The sequence below is a fragment of the Ailuropoda melanoleuca genome, chromosome 4 (assembly GCF_002007445.2).
Source record: "Ailuropoda melanoleuca isolate Jingjing chromosome 4, ASM200744v2, whole genome shotgun sequence".
Taxonomy (NCBI): domain Eukaryota; kingdom Metazoa; phylum Chordata; class Mammalia; order Carnivora; family Ursidae; genus Ailuropoda; species Ailuropoda melanoleuca.
The window spans coordinates 107,794,818-107,815,641 of NC_048221.1; the positions used below are offsets into that span (position 1 = coordinate 107,794,818).

The following is a 20,824-nucleotide window of genomic DNA, read 5'->3' on the forward strand; positions in this document are numbered from 1 at the left end:
CGGGGCGGGAGCGCGCGGCGCTGCAGGCCGCCACCGACGCCCTCGCCCAGGGAGTCCGGGCCGGGCTGCTGCGCCAGATCCTGGACACGTTCACCGACACGCAAAGACCCCTTCAAAGACTGGTCCAGGCCGCCTTGGCCGCTCGCCCAGTCGGCTCCCCGTGCGATGGCGAGGCCTTGTCAGAGAAACTCCGGCTTTTCCTTGCTGCTTTCCGTGACCAGGCCAAGCAGATGCTGAGAGTGGCTCACTTGGTCTTGGTTTGCTGCCCCCGACAACAAACTGGCGAAGACATGGAGGTCACCATGACAGGCCTTTGGGCGCTTGTGGTCAGAGTGCAACAACTTTTTTCACAAAGCCCCCAACGGTCTGATCTGGACTGGAGCCCTGCCGCCTTGCAGGCCCTGCTTCAGGCATGGACCAGGGCATCTGAAGGCCTGTTGGCATGCTTCGATGACGTTCTCGATATTCCTGAGTTCCTGAGTGTGTCCATTCAGGAAATGATCAACCACGTAGACTTCTTTACATGGGCTTTGAGGAGTGGAGATTCCGGAGAGCTTCCCAGACTCGTGGCATATTTACAGGGTCGAGCCACACACATAGCGCAGGTGATGAGCAGGTATGTGGACCAACACCGAGATCCCCTTTTCCGGAATGGCCTGAGAGGCCTGATCCAGCAGCTGGAGCAGTCTTCACTGTTCTTGAGTGCAGCTGCTGAGTGCTGTTCGGGTGGGCACAGCACTCAGGACACAGATGCATTTCTAACCATGGCAAAACATCTGATCTCCTCAGCCCAGAGCATCCAAGAGGGGCTGGATGGGACTAATCACCCACATATCCTCAGCCCTCTTCGGGACCAGGTCCAAAGGGTTGACACTGCTAAGGGACGACCTAATTTTTTTCTCCCCAGCCTTCAGGACTCTACAGCTCCCGCACTGAAACACCAGGGGGAAGCTGGGGTGGAGAAAAGCAAGTCGGGTACCTCCTCTCCACCAAGGGACAATCTTTCCTGCCCCTTGATTCCTGACATCCATCCACAGAGGAGGGACTCTCCGCCACCCGCCACCAGCAAACTCATCCTTGCTGCAGAGAGCCAGAGCCACCAGGTAGTGACCTCAGCTAACACCAACTTGCAGGAGCAGGATGCAGCCGTGGATGGACCTCAGGAGGCCCTGGCTGGGGAGGGGCCACTGGGGTCAGAGAGGATGCTTGGACTCCAAGAAATCCCAACACTAGCACGTTCTGTTATTGACCTAGCAAGGGAGATAGCACATTGCACCACTGCTAGAAGCGATGGGCTTCTGGAAGTGACTCTCCAGCTGTCTGGGAGACCCAGGGAAACTGGCCAGGGTTTGGTGGCCAGGGCTGGTGACTGGTACCCTCTGTGTCAGCAGCTGTTTTGTCACAACCCAGCAGTGGATCTTCCAGGGAACATGGCAGCGTTCATGGAGCTGCAGCAGGACTTAGCCTCCGTGGTTCAACTAGCAGCCAAAAGTGGGCCTGTGGATTGGGATAAGCAGGACCCTGCCTCCACTGGGCATCCAGAAGCACTTTTACAAATGCAAGGCAGATTGGAGGAGGTGGAGACCCATTCTAAACAGCTGTTGGACAAGATTCTGGCTGCTGAAGGCCTCCAAGCCCCTGAGTCGTGGGAGGAGAGCATTGAGGGTGGGTGCCTTCTATGGTCAGTGGCTGTCCAAGGCCTACTTCAGTGCATGAAGGGACTCAGCAGGAAACAAAGCCTGTTCTTACTGCCCCTGCAACAGGCTGTGAAGGACCAGCAGGGACTGCAGGAAGGGTTGGCCCAGGTAGCAGATGGTTCTCAGAGGCTACAGGAGGCTGCCAGGCTCTCTAGCCTCCTGTGCGGGGATGTGCGGGTAAAAGGTGAGGTCTCCTTTTTGTGCAGGGAAATTCACGTGCTCACAGATGCTCTGCTGGATGTGGCAGAAATCCTGGCCTCCTCCCCCAAACCATCTCCGAGCCTGTCCACACGCTTTGAACTTCTCTGCTTGGAGCTCTCCTTTCGAGCCAAGGCCCTGACTGGCCACCTCAGCGTCATCAATGCCGACTATGAACGTGCCTTCCAAGATGCCTTCTGTCCAAGGCTCCCTGTCCGTAAAGGACCTCAGACCAGGCCAGAAAGCTCCCTGGAAAGAATGGTGTCTGGTATCCAAGCTGCACAGGGAATCGTGGCAGGAAGTCAGGAGTCTGGACCCTGCCAGAAAGACCTTTTTATGGCTCTGGAGAGCATTCTCGTCCTCACCAAGGAGGTGGCCCAGAGGGTCCCAGTGCTCCAAGAACACCCAGAGGAGTGGAGAACGCACACCCTGGACTGGCTTCAGTGGGAGTGGGCAGCCAAGGCCCATCATGCCATGGCCCAGCTCCAGGCCTGGAAGGGTGGTCACACCAAGGCCTGGAGACTCCTGGCCCAGTGCCTGAAGCCCAGTGAGGAGACAGCGGTGATGAAGTCCAGGGACGAACAGAACCCTGCCCGGACCCGGGCCCAGCTCCACTGTGAGGAGCATGCATCAGAAGCTGCTGCAGGGAGCAGTGTGGATTCTCAGGGTGCTGCCCCCCAAAACAGCCCAGGGAGCTCAGTAGGGACCTGTGCGGCTGGCCCAGCCATTTTCGGAACAATCGCAGCAGACCTGGACACGGTAGGGCAGTCAGCATCTTTACTCCTCCCTCACCACAGCCCTCTTCCTAGTAACCAAAGGCCACTGCCAAGTTCCAGAAAAAGCTGTCTTGGTGCCCACATGTGTAATTCACATCTGGCCGGCAGCACAGTGAAGCCTTTGGGAGTCTGAGATCCGGAATCACACTGCCCGGGGCTGTGCCTGCCTCCAGCATTTCCTAGCTCTGAGACCTCAGTGACACTTCTGAGCTATGCTGGGCTTCAAGATTCTAGTCTAGGAAATAGGAACATGGATACTCTTCTGGCAGAGGGTAATGAAAGCTTCCATGTAAAGTACTCACACTTGCCTGGACGTACATGGGAAGTGTCCTCTAAGTGGTGGCTGTCATTATTGACATCTGTGAAGCTTTTCCCCGTTGCCCCGGCAGGAAGTGGTTCCGCTTGCTGTGACCGACAGCACCCCTCCTGTGGGTGAGGTTGCCTTATGCCACCTCGACCTCTGTGATGTTACCTCCCTGCCCCGGTCGAGATTCTTTTGTCGGCAAATGGTAGGGATCCAACTGGAAGCAGCCAAGGCAAAAAGAAAGATTTATTGGAAGGGTGCTGGGTGTGTTGCACACCTTCCACCCATAGTCCTTTCCTTCCGGGGCACCAGACAGGACAGTCAGCCCTGGGGCGCCCAAACATTTGATTTACTTACACCAGCTGTGACCAAAGTCAGCGGGAGGTACAGTAGGTTGGCAGTGCCCAAGAAATTCCCCAGCAGGCGTGCTCAGCCCGGAGTTTTATGCACAACTTTGTCTATCCCTTTCATGACCTTATGCTTGGCTTCCCAAACCCTTCCCTAGGTCTTCTCCCAAGGCAAAGCTGACCAGACCATGTGCCTCCATCCCCTTACTCTACCTCCTTTTTCTCCCCAAAAGGTCATGACGATGGGAGGGGACCCTCTTCCCAAAGTAGCTGGGAGGAGAGCAGGCACAGTGCCTTTCCCCCACAGCGTAAGGCCTCTTGCCTCAGATTCCAGCTGTCTTCTAGGCTCACCTTGCTCCGTGGCTGTCGGTCTCACGAAGTCGATATCGTGCAGGCTCCTCCTTATCTGTTTCTCTGTACAGTCTTTCTGACACTTACTTGATGCCACCTCCTGACATTCTCTTTCTATTAGTTCCCCTGATGCAGCCCCTTCTTGTCAAAACCTCCTGTCAGAAGCATTTCGCACAACTGTGCCAGGGTGGGGAGGCTGGCCGCCCAGGTCTGACGCCTGGGATGGCGAGAACAGCAAGCCCGTTCAGCCTTCATCGCCACTCCTGTCCATGAAGGGGCGTCATCTCTCCAGTTGGAGTCTGGTTTCCCCAGGGTGAAGGGCAAGGCCTCAAGTTCCGCAGTTCCTATCCTGGAGGAAGCACTGTCCTCGCCACATCATCCCAATAGGGACAGTGGCTCTGCCTCAAGGGCCCACCCCCCCCCGATATGAGGGACTGCAGAAAAGGGAGAACCCCCATCCATGGTACTTGCTCCACTGTCCCACTCCTTGGGGCTCCTGGGGGACGGAGACACACCTTCCGTCCAGCCCAGAACAGCACCTCGAACAGTGAGCGCCTGACAGCACCTGCTGAGGGAGGACGTGGGTTTGGGAAGGGGCTCATGCATCTTCCAGGCACTTGGAAGTCACAAGTGGAAGTTCTTTATTCCCGGTAAGGAGACCGCCACACACAGTGCTAGGCCTCTTTCCTTACTGAAGAGCCTGGAGACATGTCTGGCTTTGGATGCTTGAAGTCCCTGACAGCTGAATGTGGGACATGAGTTGAAAAGAATATTTCCTCCTTTCTTAACCCTTGACTCAAGGACCCCAAATCGCACATTTGCCATTTTTGCCCTTGTTTGCAGTCACTGTGGTTGAGTCTCAGTCTCAGGTGGATTCTTTCCCTTCTTCTCACATACTCCAAGGCCCCTTCTGGGCAACCTGAGGGCCTCGGTGTAATTTGGTCCCTCTTCAGAAAAGCCCGCCCCTCCCAGCATTCAGGGGACACCCCAGCCTGTCCAAAAGAAGGCTGACGAACAGTTTTCAGAGGGCAGGGAATTCTTTAATTGAAGAAGCCACACGAAACGATGGCAAAGTGAGACGATTCCTCAGTACACACGAGCACAGAAGGCCTCACTCTCCGTTACTAGCGTTCAGGGACTCAGTCGTACTTGTCTTTTGATCCTTCACACCGAGCACAGTCTCTGGGCCATCGCAGTGCACAGTAAGCGGTTTTGAATGCTTGCGACGATGCTAGAGACAGCCTACAAGGGCAGAAGCAGTCCACGTGTGGGGCAAAATGGTCGTGGAAGGGATGAAACAGATGTTCTAGACGTCTCCTAAGAGGAGGGCAGTCTTGAGTTGCGTTTCAAAGGAAGCAGGGGATCTGTCTTGTCCCTGAGGATGGGAAGGGCTCTCCAGGCAATAAAAGCCCTGAGGTGGGCTCGGGCCCAGAGGGCCTCCCCGTGCCTGTGCTGAGATCTGCCCCTAGTTTGAAAGTGAACACTTTATGGTTGGAGAGGAAAGCAGCCAGAGCCTAAGCCTTCACTGTGGACCTCTGTGCCTCGTCCGCCCCCCACCTGGCCGGTTGCTGTTTTCCATAGCTCGACAGCTTCTGAGTTGAGCCTGAGACGTCAGGACGCTTCCCACAGCCGTGGCAGCTGTTACCTCTGCTTCCTCCTGGGCCAAGCTTGGGGCCAAATGCTCGGCTCTGGAGCACCCAGACCCCAGGGCAGGTCGCCTGGATCTTGTCCTCTGTGGTCTCCTGGCCGCAGACTCACGCCCCTCGTCTGTCCCGTGGAAACGTCTTACTTCCACACCCACCTGAGCTCTATAGCAACAGCCAGAAGCATACGATTCACCCAGGCCTTCCTCGGATGGTCGGTCTCCTGGTTCCACGCCATTAGCTTTAGACCCCTTCCTGTGTGCTTGGCGGCGGGGAGTGTGGCAAAGACGGAACGTAGCCACCTACCAAGGTGGGGGTGCAAGGGTCATGGGCAGGTCTCTCCACAGGCCTGGGACAGTTATCCTTTGATTTCCATTCCTCCTTTGCTTAAATATTTGCTACATTTACAACTTTGGACCAAATAGAATCAGGAACTTATATCTTCCAATTTGGATAGAATTTATTATCATGTTCACGACCTCATATTTTCCAACCATGACATCTATCAGTTCTATCCCTGGGGTACTGGGGAAGAAGGAGGGCTGGGGGCAGGCCCGGAGGTCCCTCCCACCCTCTTCCCTGCCCACCTACACCCCTGCCCTCAGGAGCTCAGGATCTGGTAGGTGGGGTGGAGAGACATCCAGGCCAGTCTTGATCCTCTGTTATTGGATTTGGCTCTAAGCCAGAACAACTTCTCAATCTCAGAGTCTGGAAAAGGCTGAGGGGAGGTTCCACGAAGGGTCCAATTAAAAAAAAAAACAAAAACCTGTCGTAGCTGTGAGTGCCCCCTCACTTCTGGGTGCCCATGGTAGCTCTTTTTCTCACTTGAAAATCACACATTCATGGGAGAATCTTCCTAATCATTCTTATCAGAACTATGAAGTCCTTTCACATGGAATGATTGGTGAGAAAGTGTCTGGGGCCCCAGAGTTAGAACATTCAAGGCTTCCCAAATTTCCTCGAGATGCTGAGAGTCTCCCCTCTCCCGTGTAAGGCCTGACACTTGACAGAGGGAGAGAAGGGGATGTTGGAACCATACAGGGATCTGAGCATGCCAGGTTCCAGTTTACGCAAGTTCTGGATGAATAAAGCACCGAGTAATAGGGATTCACCATTTCCCTGCGTACTTGGAGAAAACCTCCTCGGGCTGCGGGCACGTGGGGAATCAGGAAGGCCTCTTGACTCCCATTCTTCTTTATAAAGTGGTGAGGGGGCCCTTGCCATCCGCACAGCAGTGGGAAGGCCCAAGAGCTGGAGTCTCATTAGCTGTTCCCTGTGCTCTTGCAGGAGCAGCCTGGCAGCCCCACATCCAGCTCCCCGGGTCCCCTGGCCTGGCTGGGCCCTGAGCCAGACCAGCGGCTCCCGGAGGATGGCGGCGCAGACAGAGGGAGCAGAATCATCCAGATGACCCGCGAGATGGCCACAGAGGTGCTCCTGATGGCCCAGAGTCTGAGAAGGGGAGGACGCATCTTGGTAACTTGGCCTTCCGCGGTGGTGGAAGGGCTGGGCGCCATGGGGGCAGCGAACCCCCTACGTGCCTGTGGGAGCTGGGACAGACCAGGCGGGGCAGCTCCTGGAAAGCAAGGGCCACGCTCCGGGCTGATGGGCACACAGGGTTTTAACGTGCTCTCTCCTTTCTCTATCCGGTGCACCCTAGAGTTCCCTTCCCTCTGCCCCTCCTCTTTTGGGCTCAGCCATGAAGTTTTGCTCTTATTACACCAGGAATGTAATTTGTCAGAAACTGCAACTCACTGAAACCAAGGACTCCTTCATATCCCGAAAGGATCGGAACTGAAGAGGGCTATTTACATCTTTAAAATTTCCCCCCAAGTAGGGGCGCCTGGGTGGCTCAGTCGGTTAAGTGTCTGCCTTCCACTCAGGTCATGATCTCAGGGTGCTGGCATCGAGTCCCACGTCGGGCTCCCTGCTCAGGGAGGAGTCTGCTTCTCTCTCTCTCTCTCGGTCGCTCCCCCTGCTTGTGCTCTCTTGCTCTTCCTCTCTCAAATAAATAAATAAAATATTTTTTAAAAATGCCCCCAAATAGAAGTAACAGAGCAGCAACCTCCCGATAGATAGCCATTCGGGCCGGCACAGCCTGAGGGGAAGGGGGCTGCTTTCCTCTGGCTTCTGGAGGCCAACTTCAGTCGTGTGTGGCTGTTCTAATTCTCTTTAGCCCTCTTCTAGATTCAAACCCAGCAGCCCTCACCACACCCCAGACTCAGACCTTTCATTGCCCTGCCCAGTTCAACCAGCCACTTTCTCACTGACTACCCCAGGCATCATTACCTCAGAAGGGGGAGTGGTACCTTCTTGCTGACTCCCATTTTCTTTCCAGACATCTCGGATGTTCTCATTTATATGGGACTTGGGTGCTGGCAGTGCCATGTGGCTGAGGGCCTAGGAGTATGCTAACCCTCCACCCCATGGAGCTCACTGGGGAAATGTACACATGAGGGGAAATGGCAAAAGAACAGTCAAATGATAATCTTTGCTAGTGAGGCTGGTGCCTGGGAAGGTGGAGTGCCTCTGAAGAATTCTCCCATAAACCTCCCAAATCTCAGTGTTAATACCTTCCAGATTTTAACCACCAAAGTCAATCAGAGAGTTGAAAATAGCTGGTGAGGGGGAAACTGGCAGCCCAGGAGTGGGAGACCTAGGGCTTCCTGAAGCAGAACGTCAGATCCCATGACGTTAATCTAGAACCAGCCACGTGAGCCACGCTTCAGCCCAGAGGCTGGGATGGAGCTGGAGGAAACAAGGAGGAGGGTGGGAAGATTGGAAGAAAGTGTCCCTTCAGTGGAGCCCTTCCCCTTCACACACGAGGTGATCTTACTGTAGGCTTTTCACAGCATCGTGGCATCTCAGATCTTTGTTTGCTCAACAGATATTTGTCAAACACCTTCTATGGGCCCGCAGAGAACCATAGCCATTCCCTAGTCATGATCCGGATTAGAGAACTGTGACAGTAATGTGTACCATATTGTGTACCCACAGGAAAATGTGAAGAGTCTCTCACTTTCCTCTTCCCTATTCTCTTAGTATCTTCATTCTTGTCCTAAAGACCAGTGATTCTGAAATCAGGTCATTAAATCCACATTTTGTGCGTCGAGAGAGCCGGCAGAGACAAAGAGCTTGTCCGTCTTTTATCTGTACTAGTTGCTTTAGCGTTCACCATTGTGTTTAAGATTTTGCATAAAAGTTCTGTTTTCTCTCTCCAGCCCGCTAATGATCGTTTCCCAGCTAGGAAGCTCTGCATGGGACTGTAGTCCTTTGCACCTTTGCTCCAGAGGAGATCTCTTTCAGCCTGGATGTTCCCCATACCTGGCCCTTCTTGGGGGCCTCATCTCGGCCCTGGGTCTGCTGAAAACTCACCCCGAGCCAGTGCAGGCCACGGCTCCTGTGGGAAAAGGGCTAGAGCACCACCAGGAGGCTGGGCTGCCTTCTCTTCAGCAGTCGCCCCGCAGAAGCCTGGGTGCGGACTGCTGCATTCTGCTGGTTTTCGGGAGAGTGAGCCTCTGCGTGGCTGGTCCTGAAGCCTTTGGAGGAGGTTCAGGAGATCACGGTTTTAGACGAAGCTAAAATTTGTTCATTCTGGGGCTGACGCACCTTGTGCCAAACAAGTTTCAGATGTTTTATAGGTTTTTTAAAAAAGATTTTTATTTATTTTTATTTAGAGAGAGAGAGGGTGCAAGTGAGTGTGAGCAGGGGGAGGGGTAGAGGGAGAGGGGGAGAGAATCCCAAGCAGACCCCAAGCTGAGCGTGGAGCCTGACACGGGGCTCAGTCTCACAACCCTGAGATCATGACTTGAGCTGAAACCAAAAGTTAGCCGCTTAATCGACTGAGCCACCCAGACACCTCCATTGGATGCTTTACAGTTTGCCACTGATTTCTTAGGGAAAACCTGGGGGGACACTGTTTATCGACTTATAGCTCTTTCTTTTCTATGATACAGACCAAAGATCAACTCATTACCTCCGCTAGGAACATTGCGACTTCTGGACAAAACTTCGCCAGATTTATCCGCATTATTGCTAAGAACTGCGTAGATCAAAGATGTTCCCAGGAGCTATTGTCTGTGGTAGAGCAGATTCAAACCATGAGCAACCAGCTACGCATCATCTCCAGGTAGGACACGGCTTCTGTGGCAACTGCTGTGCTCTGCTTTCCCAGGAACCAGAGGGAGGGCTCCGGCTGGGACAGATCTTTTCTTATTTTATTTTTTTGGTATACTTTTTTAAATGTTTCCTCCAAGAGTCTACATTTATTTTGAGAATATGAAACAGATGTTGAAAATATAGAGAATTATTACAGAGGACAAAAAAACACATTTTTAGTCACTGTCATGTCTCCTTTTATCCCAAAAATAGTGTATCTGGCAATATACATAAGAAACAAAGAGATGTGACATGCAAAACTAGTTCCGGAGGAGGTGTGAACAAAAATTAACCATAAGGAATGTTTAAAAATCAAATACAAAAAAATAAATAAATAAAAATAAAACAATAAAAAATAAATAAAAATCAAACACATCAGAACTTCTGTTTGCCTGCAAGGCACCCCCTCCCTTCACGGCACCGTGCACCTGCTCCAGGGGGCCTCCCGTGCTCACTTCACATCAGAGCTCATCCAGAAACAGAAATGACTGAGCTCGACTTTGTAATCATGTTTAAATTTTGAGCATTAGTTCTCTGTTTGTTTTCATACTAATCCTATCTAACCCAAAAATCAGTTGTCTAGAAACACATGAATTACGTGAAATCACTGTGAACGTCATCGGCCTAAGGGAAACCCTACCAGTACAAAGCTTACTAAGATTTACTCGTTTAGGGCGCCTGGCTGGCTCAGTCGGAAGAGCACGTGACTCTTGATCTTGGGGTTGTGAGTTTGAGCCCCACGGTGAGTGTAGAGGTTACTTAAATAAATAATACTTAAACAATTTAAAAAAAAAGATTTATTGGGGTGCCTGGGTGGCACAGTTGGCTAAGCGTCCGACTTTTGGTTTCGGCTCAGGTCGTAGTCTCAGGGGGGTGAGATCGAGGGTCAGAGGGGAGTCTGCTTGAGGCTGTCTCTCCCTCTCCCTCTGCCACATCGCCCCCCCCCTTTTAAAAACAAATATATAGGGGCGCCTGGGTAGCGTGGTCGTTAAGCGTCTGCCTTCGGCTCGGGGCGTGATCCCGGGGTTATGGGATCGAGCCCCACATCAGGCTCCTCCTTTTAAAAACAAATATATAGGGGCGCCTGGGTAGCGTGGTCGTTAAGCGTCTGCCTTCGGCTCGGGGCGTGATCCCGGGGTTATGGGATCGAGCCCCACATCAGGCTCCTCCGCTGGGAGCCTGCTTCTTCCTCTCCCACTCCCCTGCTGTGTTCCCTCTCTCGCTGGCTGTCTCTCTGTCACATAAATAAATAAAATCTTTAAAAAAAAATAAAAACAAATATATAAACCTTAAAAAAATAGGTTTATTCATTTAATATGCCCAGACTCTGGAGTTGAGCACTTTTTGTTCATTGTCTCCTTATAGCAGCTTTCGTGGGGATAACATCCTAATGCAGGCATGGGATGGTTTCATTTCAACCCGAGTCTCCCAACACCCGCACGGGCTCATTTGTCAGTAGCAAACCTGTATTCATAATATTCTTATGTTATGGGAAAGCATGATGGTTAAAACTATGATCAGTTGCTGGGAGCCATAAAGATAACATGGCCAAGACCAGGGTATGCGAATTTTTTTAAACAATTCTTTAGACATAAGATGTGGCTACTGTTCTCTGGGAAATAATATTTCAGGTACATGATCACCTCAAGGCTAGCTACTCAACCCTTTCTGCTTAGGATGCAGGAGCTGCGATTAATTTTAGCATTTCAGTTCTGGGTACTGTGGTAAGGGTACTTGGGATTTGTTTCCATCAAGTACGGCAAGACGTGGAAATGTGGAAAAGACTGGCGTGGAGGAAGAAGGTCCCTAGGAGCAGCGGGCTTGGCCGGCCACACAGGGCCGCAGAGGGAAGCAGTAGGGTTGGTCAAAAGGCAGAGGGAGCAAGGGAGAAATGCGACGAAAGCCTTTATTGGGGTTTTTGTGGGAAGGAATGGGCAAGGCAGGGGAAGGAGGCAAACAGGGTTAGGAGAGGCTAGAGTGAGTATTTTCAAGGGGCCCTGGAGCGTAGAGATGGTCTCTAATTGGTACCTGGCCCTAGGGCGATGAGGGCTGTGGCCCCAGGGTGAGCGCCACCCACAAAGGAGGTATTCGGGGCGTGGGCTGGTTTGCCTGAGTCCGGGCCAGCGGGTCATTTACTCTCTCTGGGCCGTGGCAAACCCCGGGAGGGACAGTCCTTCCAATGTCAGCAACGCTGTAAGATGTCACTGCATCTGAAATACGGAAGGAAAACAGGCACGATGAACACGGGTATAGTCATCAAGCTCTCAATCTTCGACAGCCTGTGGGAAGTCCTGAGATTTTACCAAAGTTAAAGGAACTTAAATTGCACATCTTTATTTGCCTTTGTGGAAAACAGCTCGTCTAACTAAATCCAGTCACATTCCGTTTAAAGCAAAAGTCACAGGACGCGCCAGTCTGATCTTTGAGTAGAACGTTGAAGTCCTGAATGCAATCCGTGCGAAATCCCTAGCTCCCTTCAACATGTGTGGATGTTGCCATGCGCTCTGTTACTTCTCTTCCGTTATTTTCTTTAAAAACACACTCCTCGTTAATTTGTAGATACTGTACGAGTCATGCTTTCTTAGGGTTAAAATATACGTTTTATTTTAACACGTGAAATTTTGCCTTTATCGTCCCGACAAAAAGGCCTCCCAACTTTCTGGAAGAGGCGCCCGTTTTAGAACCTTCTGGTACTGATTTATTTGAGATTGCGGGCCTTACCTGGTGTGATGTTGTCTGCTTCCCTCCCGCAAACGCTCAAGCGTAAAGGCGTCTCTGGCAAGAAGCAGGTCCTCTGAAGAGCTCCTTCTGGAAAACGCGCGGCAGCTCCTCCGGGCCGTCTCCAAGACGGTGAGGACCACGGAAGCCGCAAGTCTCCGGGTGAGTGCCGACCCCAGAAGCCGGCATCCCGGCAGAGACCACACACGCCCAGGACCGGGGCTCAGGGTCACGGGCCGAGAGGAACACTTGTTAAAATGTAAACTCCCCGTGCAGCTGTGATGAGCCCCGGGTGCCGTATGGAAGTGTCGAACACCATATGGTCCCCTGAGACTGATAGACCCTGTATGTGAACTGCACTGGAATTCACATTTTAAAAAGTCGACTCCGTGAAGCTGCAGACCTAGGATGGTGGGCTGCTTCATGGAGGTGCTAAGTAAATCGAATGGGAATGTTCACGTCAAGTTGAAGGAAACTTGGCACCAATTAGCTCGAAGAGTCCATAGAATGGGCACACCCAGTGGAAAGCATTTGAAAAATGTGCAGATTTTAGCTATAGGTTCCAGTCTCTTGGATATAAAGAAGGCTGAGAGAAAAGCTCAGGCCTGGCCCCTCGGAAGCAGTGTCTCTCCCTCCCTGCTGGCTTGGCCACCGTCCCAGCCTGCCACGGACCCCGCAGCACCAGTCGAGGCGGGGCCGGTCCCCACAGCCCAGTCTCCAGGCTGCTTGAGTGCTGGAGAACCCGAGAGTGGGGCTGGGTCCTGGCAGCGTGCACCGGTGTCCCGGTTCCACTTAGGCCACGGGTCAAAGACCCACGGATAGTTTGCATAAAGCAAAACGAATAAAGCGAGATCCAAAAGGAGGCAGAATTTGGGGGTAGAGAGAGAATCTTTAATTGGCTACATTCTCAGAACATTCGATGGCGACCTTTGTTCGGTTATGCTTTTTTCGTGAGTGAGTGAATGAGTGGGCTTTAAGTCAGAGGACCTCTTCAAACGCAGTTCGTTGATCTCTTTTAAATTAGGGCCAGTGGTGCCTGGCCTGGCTCAGTCAGAACAGCATGTGACTCTTGATCTTGGCGTCATGGGGTCGAGCTCTATATTGGGGGTACAGTTTAATAAATAAATAAATAAACTTGAAAAATTAGGGTCCGAATGTCAGAAAATCAGCTCCAGCCTCACTCGGCGGAGTCCCCTAACAGGTCAAGAGCTCCAGTGAGTGTGCACAGTGTCCCCCGGTACCCAAAATTACCTCTCTCTCCTCCAGGGCTTGAGACAACCTTCCTCAGACCCAGAAGAATTGGAAGTTGCCGCCTTCTGCGTGCAGTGGAGAAGAAAACTAAGGCACAGACTTCGAGAAACTTCAAACCTGGACTGTGATGAGCTGGGCCTGCGAAAAACCAGCACAAAAGGGCCTCCAACACTAGCAGCCCTGGTTGAAGAAGCCTTATAAAGGCTGAGAAGTATTCCCCGAGTCAGACTTTCTGTTGATGTGAGATGAGCTTCCCAGGGTGGGGAGGGCCTTTTAGGCTGAATCAGCCTGTGGGGACACAGGGTGATGTGGTGGGTCAGGCAGGGGTGAGGTGGCCGGGGCTGGGCCTCACAGAGAGCTGCCCTGGCCATGTTCCAGGTTCTGGGAGACTGTCCCTGGGCCCCTGGGCCCCTGGCTGATCTCCTCCTGGGAAGAATGCTTCTGTTTCTGGGCTTATAAGGAACATCACGTATAGACTGTGGAAGGAGGGAGAAAAACATCCAAGCCCCGTCAGCTGANCAAGGGAGAAATGCGACGAAAGCCTTTATTGGGGTTTTTGTGGGAAGGAATGGGCAAGGCAGGGGAAGGAGGCAAACAGGGTTAGGAGAGGCTAGAGTGAGTATTTTCAAGGGGCCCTGGAGCGTAGAGATGGTCTCTAATTGGTACCTGGCCCTAGGGCGATGAGGGCTGTGGCCCCAGGGTGAGCGCCACCCACAAAGGAGGTATTCGGGGCGTGGGCTGGTTTGCCTGAGTCCGGGCCAGCGGGTCATTTACTCTCTCTGGGCCGTGGCAAACCCCGGGAGGGACAGTCCTTCCAATGTCAGCAACGCTGTAAGATGTCACTGCATCTGAAATACGGAAGGAAAACAGGCACGATGAACACGGGTATAGTCATCAAGCTCTCAATCTTCGACAGCCTGTGGGAAGTCCTGAGATTTTACCAAAGTTAAAGGAACTTAAATTGCACATCTTTATTTGCCTTTGTGGAAAACAGCTCGTCTAACTAAATCCAGTCACATTCCGTTTAAAGCAAAAGTCACAGGACGCGCCAGTCTGATCTTTGAGTAGAACGTTGAAGTCCTGAATGCAATCCGTGCGAAATCCCTAGCTCCCTTCAACATGTGTGGATGTTGCCATGCGCTCTGTTACTTCTCTTCCGTTATTTTCTTTAAAAACACACTCCTCGTTAATTTGTAGATACTGTACGAGTCATGCTTTCTTAGGGTTAAAATATACGTTTTATTTTAACACGTGAAATTTTGCCTTTATCGTCCCGACAAAAAGGCCTCCCAACTTTCTGGAAGAGGCGCCCGTTTTAGAACCTTCTGGTACTGATTTATTTGAGATTGCGGGCCTTACCTGGTGTGATGTTGTCTGCTTCCCTCCCGCAAACGCTCAAGCGTAAAGGCGTCTCTGGCAAGAAGCAGGTCCTCTGAAGAGCTCCTTCTGGAAAACGCGCGGCAGCTCCTCCGGGCCGTCTCCAAGACGGTGAGGACCACGGAAGCCGCAAGTCTCCGGGTGAGTGCCGACCCCAGAAGCCGGCATCCCGGCAGAGACCACACACGCCCAGGACCGGGGCTCAGGGTCACGGGCCGAGAGGAACACTTGTTAAAATGTAAACTCCCCGTGCAGCTGTGATGAGCCCCGGGTGCCGTATGGAAGTGTCGAACACCATATGGTCCCCTGAGACTGATAGACCCTGTATGTGAACTGCACTGGAATTCACATTTTAAAAAGTCGACTCCGTGAAGCTGCAGACCTAGGATGGTGGGCTGCTTCATGGAGGTGCTAAGTAAATCGAATGGGAATGTTCACGTCAAGTTGAAGGAAACTTGGCACCAATTAGCTCGAAGAGTCCATAGAATGGGCACACCCAGTGGAAAGCATTTGAAAAATGTGCAGATTTTAGCTATAGGTTCCAGTCTCTTGGATATAAAGAAGGCTGAGAGAAAAGCTCAGGCCTGGCCCCTCGGAAGCAGTGTCTCTCCCTCCCTGCTGGCTTGGCCACCGTCCCAGCCTGCCACGGACCCCGCAGCACCAGTCGAGGCGGGGCCGGTCCCCACAGCCCAGTCTCCAGGCTGCTTGAGTGCTGGAGAACCCGAGAGTGGGGCTGGGTCCTGGCAGCGTGCACCGGTGTCCCGGTTCCACTTAGGCCACGGGTCAAAGACCCACGGATAGTTTGCATAAAGCAAAACGAATAAAGCGAGATCCAAAAGGAGGCAGAATTTGGGGGTAGAGAGAGAATCTTTAATTGGCTACATTCTCAGAACATTCGATGGCGACCTTTGTTCGGTTATGCTTTTTTCGTGAGTGAGTGAATGAGTGGGCTTTAAGTCAGAGGACCTCTTCAAACGCAGTTCGTTGATCTCTTTTAAATTAGGGCCAGTGGTGCCTGGCCTGGCTCAGTCAGAACAGCATGTGACTCTTGATCTTGGCGTCATGGGGTCGAGCTCTATATTGGGGGTACAGTTTAATAAATAAATAAATTAACTTGAAAAATTAGGGTCCGAATGTCAGAAAATCAGCTCCAGCCTCACTCGGCGGAGTCCCCTAACAGGTCAAGAGCTCCAGTGAGTGTGCACAGTGTCCCCCGGTACCCAAAATTACCTCTCTCTCCTCCAGGGCTTGAGACAACCTTCCTCAGACCCAGAAGAATTGGAAGTTGCCGCCTTCTGCGTGCAGTGGAGAAGAAAACTAAGGCACAGACTTCGAGAAACTTCAAACCTGGACTGTGATGAGCTGGGCCTGCGAAAAACCAGCACAAAAGGGCCTCCAACACTAGCAGCCCTGGTTGAAGAAGCCTTATAAAGGCTGAGAAGTATTCCCCGAGTCAGACTTTCTGTTGATGTGAGATGAGCTTCCCAGGGTGGGGAGGGCCTTTTAGGCTGAATCAGCCTGTGGGGACACAGGGTGATGTGGTGGGTCAGGCAGGGGTGAGGTGGCCGGGGCTGGGCCTCACAGAGAGCTGCCCTGGCCGTGTTCCAGGTTCCGGGAGACTGTCCCTGGGCCCCTGGGCCCCTGGCTGATCTCCTCCTGGGAAGAATGCTTCTGTTTCTGGGCTTAGAAGGAACATCACATATAGACTGTGGAAGGAGGGAGAAAAACATCCAAGCCCCGTCAGCTGAAGCCTTTATTAAGGCATTGCAAAGGGAGCACAGTTCCAGGGGTACAGGAAGCCAGGTACTGGAAGGTTTGTAGGTTGAATTGGGGAGGTCGGTTGAGTTCTGGGTATGGGGAAGCCGAGGTGGTGTTAGCCTGGGATGGGGTCTCTACCAGGGCTGCTCGCGTTGCTGCGTGAAGATTAGTTTGCGTTCTCTAGGATTTTTACAAACCTGGGATCTTGTGGTTAGCACTCTCTCTTTCCCCTCGGGCTTCTTTCCTTCAGCAAGGTGACTGTGAGGTCCCTTCCCAGCTCCCAAGGACTCCTTGCCACACTTAGGTCACAAGATTTCCTCCGATGTTGTCGTCGGAAAGATTGATGTAGACATTTCTCCATGTTATGTATCTTTTTTAGTAACCAACTTTTGGTTTTATTGACTTTCTAAGATGTCAGTTTTCTACTTCGTAGATTCCTTCTCTTTAATATTTTTCTTTTCATGACTTTGGATTTAACTTGCTCTCCTTTTCAAGTTTCTGAATGTGGGAGGGGAAATCATTGTTCTGTAGGGTTCATTTCTTTTCTTTTTAGAGATTTTATTTATTTAATTATTTGAGAGAGAGCATGAGCTGAGGGCGGGGGCAGAGGGAGAGGGACGAGCAGACTCCTTGCTTGAGCTCAGAGACTGATGAGGGGCTTGATCCCAAGACCCCGAGATCATGATCTGAGTAGAAATCAAGAGTTGGACGCCTAACCGACTGCGCCACCCAGGCGCCCCTGTTCTTTTCTAATACAGGCTTTTCCTGCTCTAATTTCTAAGCACGACTTTAGGATTATCCTCCAATTTTTATTGTTTTCTTTCTCGTTATGCATTCTAATTTCCTTTTTGAATTCTTTGTTGACCTATGGATTATTTGCAATGGTGTTATTTAGCTTCAAAGTATTTGGGGAGAATTTTCAGATATTTTTGTTTTGATTTCTGATTTGATTCCTTTGTGGTCAGAAAACATTCTTTGTATTATTTGAATCCTTTTAAATCTTCTGAGCTTTGTTTTGTGGCCTGGCTTATAGTCTATCTTAATAAATGTTCCACATGTTCTAGGTAAGAATGTCCTCCCTGATGTTCATTCTACTTTTTCTATCCATTTTGATGGCGGGATATTGAAATCTGCAACTAGGAGTGTGAATTTGCCTGACATTCAGACAATGTCTCTTAAGGACGTCTATCCCGTGCTGCCCAGAGTCCAAGACTGAGGACTCGTTTTGTACATTTCGTGCCTTCAGGCCAGGTGTGTGTGCACAGACCTGGTCTGTTACTCTATCTCGGCCATCTTTTGAACTCCCTTTTCTCTGGCTCATGTTTGAGTCTCCCTTTTTCAGAAACATTCCCTGGATGATCTCCTACTATTCAGGACCAAGTTCCTATAAATATTAGTCTATCACTGCTGTTTTGTTTCTTTACCATCCACCAATTCTTCAAAAATCTGGCTTAGTTTGTCATTTTTCCCCAATGTGTCAGATGCAATGGGCTCTTCCCAGAACTCAGTCTCCCTGAGTTCTCGACTCAGCCAACTCCAGGGACTTCTTCCTCCTTGACATTCTCTCCTCCGTCGGCCTCCTTTCTGCAGTCTTCCCCTTTGCTGGCTGGGTTTTTTTAAAGGACCTTTATTCCATCCCACCTCCACCTATTCTTTCCTCCACATCGTTGCCATTTTATTTATTTTATTTTAAAGTAGGCTCCACACCCAGTGTGGAGCTCAAAACAGGGCTTGAACTCATAACACTGAGATGAAGGCCTGAGCTGAGATCATGAGTTCAGACACTCCACGCTCCACGGACTGAGCACCCAGGCTCCCCGTTGTTGCGATTTCACCCCTCTAATTTGCAACTTCATGTCTCTTTCTGGCTTCATATCCTTCACCCCAAACACAAGGCAGAGCAGGAATGAGGAGCCAGCCTTCAGCCCCTACTGAAGATCCACTGTGCTGTCAGAGCGAAGCACTTTAAGGACTGGCTTGTCTCCTCAGGCACCAGACTCTACCCCAGTGTCGCAGTGAGGAGGCCGAGAGCCCTTCCCAGGGCTCCAGACACTTGGGAGGGGAGGCTTTTGGAAAGGCGGGTGAGGGAGACAGGTACCAACTCGGGGGTGGGGTGAAGCCGGGTTGAATCTTGCCGCAGGATGGGATCTGTCTCGTGCGTGCGTGTGTCTATCAGTTCACCCCTAAAGCCAAGGACAGAGCGCCAAGCCTTCCGTGTTCGTGGAAGATGTGTGTGGGATGGATCTGGTACTTTCTCTGTGAGCCGTTATTCCACACGGCCTCCAGAGGGCGATCAGACTCAGCGGTCCTGCCCGTAAGGGGCTGAAACAAGTTCCTCCTGGGAAGAGAAGGACGGTTGCAGCCACGTCCTTCTCCAAGCGCCCTGCGACTCAGCAGCCCTGAGAATTGGCACTTGGCCCCCTGGAATTACATGCTCACGGCAATGTTAGGCTCCTCCATTCAGCTGTAAACTCCAAGCCCATCTGTCCCATTTGCGTCTGAATCCCCAGGGCCTATTACCGAGCCTGACAGAGAATAGATGCTTAATATTTGCTGAACTAATACATAAAGCATAGGAGTTATTCACAACTAGCTAAAATACCTTCCTGTTAAACATCTTGCACAAAACACAGAAAACTATGCAGATGGACTCCCCATTTTTCTTGCATATATAGATATAGATATAGAAACATAATTAACAAGAGTGAAGCTCCAGGTTTATAGAATAAACTCCATTTCCTCTATTCCAGGATATTTCTTGGTTTTAGATTCTGGATTGGAAGCAGGAGCCTGTGTTGACCTCCATAGGCCTTAAATACTCTCATTTCTAAAGATCTCACTCCAGCATCATAAATGCACCCATCCTTTACACTAAGCGTGTCTGTGTACATTTATTTATGGATGTGCTTATATGTATGTGTAAAATATATACTTATATAATTATTCATTATAAACAGTATGAAAATACTTAATAACTTTGCTTTCAAAATTAAACATTTCACCTTTACGATTTTTTTTTTTAAAGATTTTTTATTTATTTGACAGAGATAGAGACAGCTAGTGAGAGAGGGAACACAAGCAGGGGGAGTGGGAGAGGAAGAAGCAGGCTCATAGCAGAGGAGCCTGATGTGGCTCGAACCCATAACGCCGGGATCACGCCCTGAGCCGAAGGCAGACGCTTAACCGCTGTGCCACCCAGGCGCCCCCACCTTTACGATTTCTTATAACATTTTGAAACCGAAATTCTTTTTCAAGTCTCAAACATTTTTGTAGACTTTTGAAAAGGCTGTGCGACCTGGAAGTGTGCCACCCGAATGGAGGAAGGCCTCGGATTTGGGATCCCGGTCTGTCTCCCCCTAGTGATTACTGATGGAACCCCGGCTGAGGAACAGAGCCTTTGTGTCCTCCCTTGTCCCCGGGGAGATTGAGGCAAATAGGAAAAGAGCTCAAGGTGCAACAGAGGACAAACTTCAGCTCATCCACAGAGAGAACAATTCGTTCTCTGCCGACCCAGTGGTTGACAGCCAGAGGGGGGAAGGCACGGGGAAAAGAGCCTGGACTACTGCTAAGCCGCAGAGTTCGGACTTCTTGGGCAGATAAGGGAAATCCCGGAGGGCTTTTAAGGCAGTGAGAGGCAGCGTGATAGCTAGAGCTGCATTTTACAATGAGCCGGTTGCCGTGGGGGATAGGGGGTGGGGGGGATTTAGATTAGGGCTCTCACAGGCATTCCTGTCCTTTGAGGTGATGTAGGTGTGGGATTCAGCACCCCACCCCAACTTCAGCCGGAATGTCTCCACTTTTACCCATTTGCAGACCAGGTTTCACATACATGTTTCATTGGGGGAAATGCAGACTATGAAAGCAGTCCATCTTAGCCCTCGCTGTAACCCAGCACCCAATAGCCTATGCTGAACGTTGAAACAATCTTTCTTAAAGGAGTGGTGGATCCTGATTTTGTCCATGAGGAGAGTGAGGCTCAGGGAAGTCCTGACTTGGCCAGGGTCCCACGGCTCAGGATGCTGTGCACCAGGACAAGACTGCCAGCTCTCAAAAAAGACCTTTCTACAGAGTTGCTCAATAATTAAATTCAGGAATCTGCTAGGCCTCCTTATTCGAGACAGTGTGTCTTGACCACTGAACATACTAGAACAGAAACCAGAAAACATCTTTTGATGAGGCTTCCGGACCTTTGAGGGATACAAGATCGGTCACTTCTTTGTTGCTCCCGATCTCGAAGGGAAGTGCCTAC

The 20,824-nt window shown here is 51.2% G+C and overlaps 1 protein-coding gene across 1 annotated transcript; it reads left to right on the forward strand.

Annotated features, from left to right (window-relative positions):
• The first annotated feature begins 6 nt into the window (after positions 1–6).
• Positions 7–13,726, forward strand: LOC117801786. Its single transcript, XM_034657287.1, has 7 exons — positions 7–616; positions 908–2,783; positions 3,061–3,180; positions 6,604–6,789; positions 9,270–9,442; positions 12,234–12,351; positions 13,456–13,726. The coding sequence occupies exons 1-7, from the start codon at positions 231–233 to the stop codon at positions 13,639–13,641; spliced, it is 3,045 nt and encodes a 1,014-aa protein (XP_034513178.1). The 5' UTR covers positions 7–230; the 3' UTR covers positions 13,642–13,726.
• Positions 13,727–20,824: the final 7,098 nt, after the last annotated feature.

What these genes read in the sequence shown, in the direction of transcription:
- LOC117801786 (XM_034657287.1), top strand. Translation starts at nt 231, where the DNA reads ATGCTGAGAGTGGCTCACTTGGTCTTGGTTTGCTGCCCCCGACAACAA. An exon ending in ATAGCGCAGGTGATGAGCAG is followed by an intron (nt 617 to 907) that starts GTATGTGGACCA and finishes TTTTCTCCCCAG; the next exon opens with CCTTCAGGACTCTACAGCTC. An exon ending in GAAGGGGAGGACGCATCTTG is followed by an intron (nt 6,790 to 9,269) that starts GTAACTTGGCCT and finishes TCTATGATACAG; the next exon opens with ACCAAAGATCAACTCATTAC.